A 10,000-nucleotide genomic window follows, 5' to 3' on the forward strand; every position below is an offset into this window, starting at 1 on the left:
TTAATTGCTCCCAAGGTATCCAAATTGACATTTAGCTCTCAATGCTGTAGACTCATTAAGAACTGATCATTCAGCTAGAGGAATTTTGCCTTTTATTATTTATTGCATTTAATGAATTGCAAAACAACCGCCGGCTTGCAGATATAAAGTTGTCAGAATAAACGCCAGTCCTTTCAGGGTCTAGAGAGCAAGTGATTAGAGTCATTTGGAGGATAATTACAACAGGTAATTAAAAGCTTGGGTGGTGATTACCTGGTAGCAATTAGTGGATTGTTAGTGTGACATTTTTTTTTTCTTTTTCTTTTTTTTTTTCTTTTTTTTTTGTGCAATAACCATAGCTTGCAATTACGATCAGGAGAGATGTGTTTGAAGATTACTGATGTGATAGTGATTGCAGTGGTTGGGCCATCGGTGTAAGTAGAATGCGGGGATGTAAGTACCTGCTGTACATACTAAAGCGTACATTCTTGTGTAATGGGCTGTGGAAGGGGGGGAGGGGAGGGGGGGTAGAGGGAGGGAGGAAGGGATGGAGGGAGGGAGGAGGGGAAGGAAGGGAGCGAGGGAGGGAGGGAGAGAAGGGAAGAGGGATGGTGGGAAGAATGAAAGGGAGGAGCGGGGAAGGGTAGAGGGAGGGAGGGAAGGAGGGAAGGATGAAAGGAGGAAGGAAGGATGTTGTGGATGAGGGAGGGAGGGAGGGAGTGAAGGAAGGAAGGAAGGAGGGAGGGTGTTGTGGGGTTGTGAGAGGGAAGGGGGGATTTTGAAAGGGAGAAGGCAAGGTGTAGAGGTGAGGGTGTTGTTAAAGGAAGGAGAGAGGAAGGGAGGGAGAGACGTTGTTGTATTGGAAAGGCAAATGGAGATGGAGGGTGGAAAGGGGGAAGAAGGAGGGAAAGGGAGAGGGAGGTAGGCAAAGGAGGGGGAGGTGAGAATAGGAAAGGGGAGGGAGAGGTGTGAAGGGGGATAAAAAAAAAAAAAAAACTATGAAATTTTAACTCTTGATCATATATCTGTGAGTGTGTGACAATTTCTAAAACAATATATATATATATATATATATATATATATATATATATATATATATATATGTGTGTGTGTGTGTGTGTGTGTATGTGTGTGTGTGTGTGTGTGTGTGTGTATATATATATGTGTATATATATATATAATATATATATATGTATATGTATATGTATATATATTATCTCTTAGGCTATCATGTTGACTCAATTGGCTTCATTTTTATCTTTTGAAAGAAAATAGGAAAAAGTTAACAGATGAAAAAAGGATAATACCCGTGTTCAGATAAAACAGAACGTACATTTATATTTTCTAAACAATGAAACAAACAACATTCATCCTTGATTTATGGGTCGAATAAATTCCCTCCTGGTTAGATTACTTACTTATTTATTTATTAATGTATAACTCCTTTTATTAATATTTATTTATTGAATATTCATCAAGTTGCAAAAAGAATTCCTTGCCTAATAATTACATATATAGGTATTAATCCAAGTTCTTAGCTAATTTGACCCAAATCCCATGACTAATAGGTGTGAGCGAAGAATGAATGAGTGACTCGAGAAGAAGAAAAAAAGAAATGGCATAAAAAAAGGAGAGAAAAAAAAGTCAAAGCAACTTGCGAAGTCTTTGAAAGAAGATGAATTGTAATTGCCGGTATGAAGTTACCTGGATGGGAGATTACCTTTTTGTTCCCGGGTAATTTGGCAGGCGTGCCTCTCCCCCCCTCCCCCTCTTCCCTCACCTCCCTCCTCTTCTCTCCCTCCTTTTCTCGCCTCCCTCGGCCCCCCTCTTCCTCCCTCCATCCCCCTTCCCACATACCCCTCTCTTCTCTTCCTCCTCCCATTCCCTCCTCTCCCTCTCTCCCTTCCTCCCACACCCTCCTCTCCCTCTCTCCCTTCCTCCCTCTTCCCTGATCTCCTTCTTCCCACATCCCCCTCCCTCCCTCCTTCCATCCCCCCTTCCTGCTTCCACCCCCCTTCCCTCTTTTCTCACCTCCCTCCACTCACCGTCACCCTCTCTCCCCTCCCCCATCCTCCCTCTTACCTCTTCCTCCTTCCTCACCTCCCCCCTCCCTCTCTCCTCCGTTTTCTTGCAACAGCTGGAAAATAGGTAACTGTGCTAAGAGTGCGGACAAAGGAGGGTGTTGGAAAATAAGTAGCGGCTTTTGAAGGTCACATTTTGGCGCGCTTTTATTCATGAGTTCTCTGTGTTAGCTCATATCCGCTCTTCTTTGCTTTCTCTACGCTTCTCTCTTATTCTCTATTCCACCCCCCCTCCCCCTTTTCCTCCTCTCTTTGCGATTTCTTACGGTTACTTGTCTTCTATTTTTATTCATTTGTTCAGTCGCCCCCTCGTTCACTTCATTAATTAATTACGTGTACACTCAGTCGTTCGATCACGCACATACACACACACACACATAGACTCACCAACACACACACACACACACACACCAGGTAATTCACGGGACACAGTAATACATCACCCGTAAAAAGGTTAGCAAGACCACTTGACTCCCAAGCACATACGCAATTTCCGAGACAGTCCTTGAAATTGGCAGGAAAGAGACCTCCACGTGTTTTCCTGTTCCATAAGACAGAGAGGGTAAAAAAAAAAAAACGCGCCATTTCACAAGAAGATATATTGTCCAAGAGGGAATTTCCTTCTTCACGACGGTGGGAAAGGAAACAACTTCAGCAAATTCTTTGTGCATCGATCCCACGGAAGTCGACGATTCGGCAGCGGCCTCGCGAAAGCCCCGGCGATGATTGGCAAATCAGGCCACGCGGTCGACCTTAGAGAACGAGCTTTGCGAGACAGGGTTTGGGAGTCTTGCGATGCTTCTAATCCCAGCTGGCAACTCACCCCGAGGCTGCGGGTGACTCTGATTCGACAAGACCTTTATTTTTTTCTAGTCAGCTGACACTAAGAACTTGTGTTTACATATGTTTGGTATTTTTAAAGATTCCTATATGGATATTTTTATTGTTTTACAAACCGATTTCATCTTTTGAGTTTTTGTATAAAACAGATTTGCGAAAATCGGAGTACTCCAGACTGGGGAAGAGTTGCTAATTTTTCCTTTTTGAATCGAGGCGGAGTATAGTTTATGTCCTTACCTGAACGGCGTCGGTATTTGAGTTATGTCTTTTTGTCTTTCCTTTTTCTTTAATGGGTTACTCATTAACTTTGGCAATGTTATGTTGGGTGAAAATGAATACCTGCTGTGAGGGACGGTTTCTTTTGCACATTTTTTGTGTGTGCTTTTAGGCCTGTGGTGAGGCTGAAAGGAGTATTTTCTGAGGTCTTCATCGTCAACGACCAAGGGTAGGATACTTAATTTCAGAAAATTTGATGACAATTCTTGTATTCTTGTATATACATAGGGTACTTTATTCTCTCTCTTTCTCTCTCTCTCTCTCTCTCTCTCTCTCTCTATATATATATATATATATATATATATATATATACATACATACATACACACACACATATACACACATATATGTATATATGTATGTATGTGTGTGTGTATATTTTATATATATATATATTTATATATATATATATATTTCTATATATACATATATATTCTTGCATTAACCGTAATAGACGAGTTCACCCCAGTACTACAAACCCAGTTTCCCCCCGAAATTAAAATACCTTTTCGCCCATCGCCATCCTCCCCCAATACACTGCTCAGCTGAGGATTCAAGGATTGAACGTGGGGAAATGGGGGGGGGGGGGTGAGGGGGCGTCGAGGATCCTAAATAGGACTCTCCTTAAAGTCCTTCGTGAGTGCAAGTTGTGACCATAGAAGGATAAGCGGAGAAGATGAATGAGTCAGCCCGTGATTGAATGGGATGGAGTTGTCAGCTGATAATTGGTTTCTCTGTTGTTTTTTTCTTTCTTTCTTATTTAGAGTTGGATGGATTGGTCGACCACCCGAGACCTTGTATATTTGTTTTTCCTTTCGTTATTGGTCATCTCTCGGGAGTTTGGAAGTTGGGGTGTGTTTTGTGTATGTATATCTTTTTTTTCTTTTTCTCTTTTCCTTTTCTTTCGTGTCTTTTTTTTTTTTCTTTCTTTCTTTCTTTTTTACTATTTCTCTCTCTCGTTTTTTTTTTTTTTCTTGCTTATTTATCTATCTCTCATTTCCTCCTTCCTCTATTTCTCATCACGAGCATCACACACACACATACACACACACACACACACACACACACACACACACACACACACACACACACACACACACACACACACACACACACACACACACATACACACACACACACAAACAAACATTGCAGCTGTCCAGTATAGTTGCTCTTCTTTCTAAACAGTAAGAAATAATGCAACGTGCGCCCAAAGGTGTTTTGAGACCAATTTCCCGAAATTGCGTTCATTAAATATTTTGTTGGTTTAAGCTTTCTTTATCTCATATGCATCGATATGTTCACTGTAATGCATTAGAATGTCACGATTATAGTTCATTAACTTGCCACACTCCTGTTATAGAAGAACCTTAACCTGTAAACCAAACAAAACATTTAAAATAACGCAAAAGATCTAAGAACAGCCTTTGAACGCGCTTGCCCTCAAAGCATCGCTCTCGTTGATCAAAGCACGAAGGGGATGCCAGACGAGGTTTCAAGGTTACGCCAGGCCCTTGGGGGTCGAAGGCGCGGGTGAAATATACGCTTTCTTTTCTTCTTCTTCTTTTTCTTGTTGTTGTTGTTGTTGTGTTGTTGTTGTTGTTGTGTTGTTGTTGTTGTTGTTGTTGTTGTTGTTGTTCTTCTTCATTTTCCTTTTCTTCTTTTTTCTGCTTCTTTTTCTTCTTCTTCTTCTTCTTCTTGTTCGTCTTCTTCTTCTGCAAACAGGATTGAAAAGGAAACATGATTAGGTTAATGGGAGTAATGATAATAATAGTAATGATAATAACATTAATGATAGTAATTGTAATGATGATAATGAATAATAGTAATGATAGATTATAATGATCGCAATAATAATAAATGCTAGTAATAGTAATGACAGTAGCAAAGAAAAGACGAAAATGAAAAAAGTGAACTTGGATTTTTTTTTTTTTTTTTACAACATAATACATGATTTCCAGTTGCATTTGCAGTGGGATCAACACAGAGCCACAAGTCGAGACCTCGCTGTTTCGGGTCAGCTAGATCCTGGTGGCAGAGGTGGGCGTGAGGGTGTGTGGGCGGGCGTCAGGATGCGCGGGCGGGCGTCAGGATGCGTGGGCGGGTGTATGTATTTGATTCGGTTCCGTGGTGGCAAAGGGCAAGGGCAAGGGCGGGCAGGTGGGGGGGGGGGGGGACAGTGCGTTTGTGGGCGGGAGATGGATGGGTGTCTAGCACGCATATATTTCTGCTCGTTAATACATATACGCGTATGCCTGTCGATTTTTTTATTGGTCTCTCCTTTGCTTATTCTGTTGTATGTCTGTTTGTCTGTCTCCTACTTTCTCTCTCTCTCTCTCTCTCTCTCTCTCTCTCTACTCCCTCCCACTTCTTTCTCCTTTCTCCATCCCATATCCTTCCTATTTTTTTCTCTCTCCCCCTTCCCACTCTTCTCCTATCCTTATAGCTCCTCCTCCTCCCTCCCTTTCTCGTCCCTCCTCCTTCTTTCTATCTTCCGTCCTTCCACTCCCTCTCCCCCATTTCCGCTGCCACTAAATTTCCGAGGAAGGAGAAGGAGGAGAAGATGGAGAAAGAGAAGAAATAGAAGGAGGAAGAGAAGAAGAAGAAGAAGAAGAAGAAGAAGAAGAAGAAGAAGAAACAGTAGAAGAGGTAAAAAAAAATAAGGAAGAGGAGGAGAAAAAGAAGGAAAAAAAAAGTAGGAAGGGCGAAGGTAAAGAAAACGATGAAAGAACAAGAAAGGAAGAAATTAAAAAAAATAAAAAATCCACCAACACCTGCAGTAGATGGCGAATGCCTGATGATCGGAGCATCTTAGCATTAATTAAGAGCGATTTAAGAATGCCAGGGATGTCTCAAGAGGAGCTTCTGGGAGATCTCAGAGCATGTTAAAAAAAAAAAAACAAAAAAAAAAAACACGAAGGGCGGGTGTAGAAGAAAAAACCAAGAAGGACTTAGGCAGATATGTATAGAATCCTTAGACAGAGTTCGGTTGATGAAAGACAAGTGATTGGAATATAATGAAAAAGGGGGGGGGGGCGAGAAAGAAGAATTCCACAGGGTGTTCGCAGATGCTCTGATGAATATAATGAGGCATGCACTAAGAAAGCAAAGCATTTGAATATCTTGGAAATATGCCATGAATGCTTGAAGAATGCTTGCCTGCAGAAAACGCTTAGCATACCTGGAGTGGTTGCGAACAGAAGCAAGAAAGATGCCTGGAGAAAATTTTGATAGCTTTGGCGACGATCTTCTAATGGACTTGCACGGCGCGGGTTCCTCCTCTTCGGGGCATAAGGAGGATGGTGCCCTCTCTCTCTCTGGCTATGTCTGTCTTGTGTGTGTGTGTGTGCGTGTGTGTGTGTGTGTGTGCGTGTGTGAGTGTGTGTGTGTGTGTGTGTGTGTGTGTGTGTGTGTGTGTGTGTGTGTGTGTTACATTTAGTCCGTCATACAAGTGTACAGTATATGGATGTGTGTATCTATATGTGTATATCTACATATATCTACATGTACGTCTATCTCTCTATCTATATATGTGTTTATGTATATCTCGGTATATGCAAATACAATAACGAATATGCCTTCGGCATAATCGAGTTTTCTTATTCTTACCTTCGCTGCACTGTCTGCAATTTATTTGTCATGGATTCCACACATCTGTCTCTCTATATATATACATATCCATATATATGTATATAATATACACATAGATATACATACATAAGTATAATATATATGTCTATGTACATATATGTGTCTATGTATGCATGTGTGCTTGCATGTTGCATGTATCATGTTAGAGTTCTGCATGTCTTCCACCCGTCCTTTCGGTCGCTCGTTTTGGTCACATTTTACGCCTGGAATCATATTCCATGTGGCTGTGAACCTGAAGTCTCTTCATTTTGATGCAAAGTGGTTATCTTATGGTTAGATTCATATTCCATGTGACAGCGGGCTTGAAATCAATTAATTTTGGTGTGGAATAGGGTGAACATTGACATGAATATTACAGAATACCAAAAACGCGCGCGCGCGAGCATATGATAAATATATAAGAATCCCTTTCTAACTCAATGATCATTATCGTTATTATCGTTATTATTATTATTATTATCATTATCGTTATTATCGTTATTATTATTATTATTATTATCATTATTATTATTATTATTATTATTATTATTATTATTATTATTATTACCTGAGGGGGGAGGTTAAGAAAGAAGGTAGGAAGGGAAAGGAAAGGGTGGACAGGGAGAAAGGGGTCGTAAAGAGAAAAGGGAGAAGGGGAAGGGGGAACAGATGCAGAACGGAAGAGACCTAGAGAAGGAAAGAGGGTGGATAATGGAAATTGGAGAGGGCGCTCAGAGAAAAAGGGAGATGGAAGCGGGAGGGAAGGGGATAAGGGAGCGAAGAAGAAAAGTGGGAAGGGACGGTTGTAGGGCTTAAAAAGGGAGAGCAGGGGCGAAAATATTACCTTTTATTTATACAGAAAATATACATACACATATATCTATCTATATCTATCTATCTATATATATGTATGTATATATATGTATATATTACATAAGTATATATGTGTGTGTGTGTGTGTGTGTGCTCTCACTCCTTGTCTCTCTCTCTCTCTTCCTCACTCCCTCTCTTTCTCTATAAGTCCCCCCCCCCCCTTTCTCTCTCTCTCTCTCTCTTCCTCACTCCCTCTCTTTCTCTATAAGTCGCCCCCCTCCTCTCTCTCTCTCTCTTCCTCACTCCTCTATTTCCCACTCATTCTCTCCCTCCCCCTCTCTCGGCCCCCCGCCCCCTCTCTCTCTCTTCTCCATCTTCTCTCTTCTCTTTCTCTCTCCCCCTTTCCCACTCTTCCTCTCCCCATCGTCAACTATCGATTTCTTTCTGTCTCACACCCTTTTTTTCTACAGAGCAAAGATAGCGTAACTGTACCCCCTTGAGGGACGAGGTTACTTATCATAAGGGCGAAAGACTCATTATATACATCTATCATTTTGCTCCTTATCAACTCCAACTGGTGAACTGGGGTCTAGTTAATGCTTCGGCACGAGTCCTCGGGGTACACTTTGTTAATTTGATAGTGTTACGCAAGTGACAGATTTAAGTGAATATGCATGTGAGTATTTTCGTTTTTACAGATCGATGCTAATTGGTGTGGAATGTCGAAGAAAAAAATATGTATACATGTGTGTGTATATATGTGTGTGTGCGTGTGTGTGTGTGTGTGTGTGTGTGTGTGTGTGTGTGTGTGTGTGTGTGTGCTGCACCAATATTGAATGTACTGTTCCTGTAACGAAACATTAGCATTCGGATTGCAACACCAACGTCATCTTAGGCAAGTCAAGCAAGATACTTTTGAAAGGGTCACTATTGTTACGTTGGTAAAAAAAAAAATGGCACTCGAATTATCTGCATCATAAAGGTTTGAGTTTCCATTGCCCTTTCTGCCGGGTAATTGAAAAGCTAACACCTGTAGAGGCCATTATCGTTTCATCGGCAATACGATCGTTTTTAACTTACCAGATGTACGATGTTCTTAGAAACGTAGAGACAATGTTTTCCTTTTGTATTTTTTTAAATATCCAATTCTGTCTTAGGTCATCGCTGAATTATAATATTTAGTATCTTCATAACAGTTTCAAAAAATGAACAAATCGAAACGAACGGGATTTTTATAATAATGATAAAAGAAAAGAGAACATCGAAAAAGGAATTCTCGCAAACATAACACGGAAAAACAGCGCCATCTGTATGCCCGTCAGAACTTGACCCTACGCGACCCGCCACCTACTCGCGATCTCAATAAAGCGAGACATTAAATTTGATTACGGTGGTTTTCTCTTGGGCGATTCCGTTATTTTTGGCGAGGAAGTTATTCAGTTCGTGGTCGTTCTTTCGGTTAGGACACTGTAGTTCTTGTGCGTGTTGCTGTCGTTGGCCTTATTAATTTTATTATTAATTTTGTTGTTGCTGTTGTTAAGATGTTGTTGTTGTTCGTGTTCCTGTTTTCGTCACTGTTTTGGTATTATTATCAATGCTCTTGTAGTGGCTATTGATGCTATTGCCATCACCCTCAACATCATCATCATCATCACCATCATCACCATCATCACCATCATCATCATCATCATCATCACCATCATCACCATCATCATCATCATCATCATCATCATCATCATCATCATCATCATCATCATCATCATCATCATCATCATCACCATCATCACCATCATCATCATCATCATCATCATCACCATCATCACCATCATCATCATCATCATCATCACCATCATCATCATCATCATCATCATCATCATCATCATCATCACCATCATCACCATCATCATCATCATCATCATCACCATCATCGCCATCATCACCATCACTCTACTACAGTATTATGCAGAATACAGTTGTGTAGATCCGAAAGAAATATACAGAGAAACGAAGAGATACAGATATTGTGAACTAACCGACTGAGAATCGTTAATCGAACGCGTGTTGGCGGGATAATAAACAAATAAATAAATAAATACACAGAGAGACAATATCAGTAAGGGATAGAGAGAAAGAGAGACATACATACATACATACATACATACATACATACATACATACATACATACATACATACATACATACATACATACATACATACATACAGAGAAAAAAACAGAGACAGAGGAAGAGTGAGAGAGAGAAAGAACGAAAGAGCAGGATAGAGACAAAGAAGGGAGGAGACAAGACAGACAGACAGACAGACTATCGGCGCCGTGTCGTGCGTAACAAAGCGTCGCAGGCTCGGCGGGCGCGGATGTGGC

General features: G+C 40.9%; 1 protein-coding gene across 1 annotated transcript in view; it reads right to left on the minus strand.

Moving 5' to 3' along the window:
* The window catches only part of LOC125046459 (probable serine/threonine-protein kinase irlF), a 1,603-nt gene extending 1,398 nt beyond the window's left edge, over positions 1–205 (minus strand). Inside the window, exon 1 of the mRNA XM_047644239.1 lies at positions 129–205. Within this exon, the coding sequence (XP_047500195.1) occupies positions 129–205 (77 nt within the window). The remainder of the gene's footprint in view (positions 1–128) is intronic.
* Positions 206–10,000: the final 9,795 nt, after the last annotated feature.

Source organism: Penaeus chinensis, chromosome 39, assembly GCF_019202785.1.
Source record: "Penaeus chinensis breed Huanghai No. 1 chromosome 39, ASM1920278v2, whole genome shotgun sequence".
Taxonomy (NCBI): Eukaryota; Metazoa; Arthropoda; class Malacostraca; order Decapoda; family Penaeidae; genus Penaeus; species Penaeus chinensis.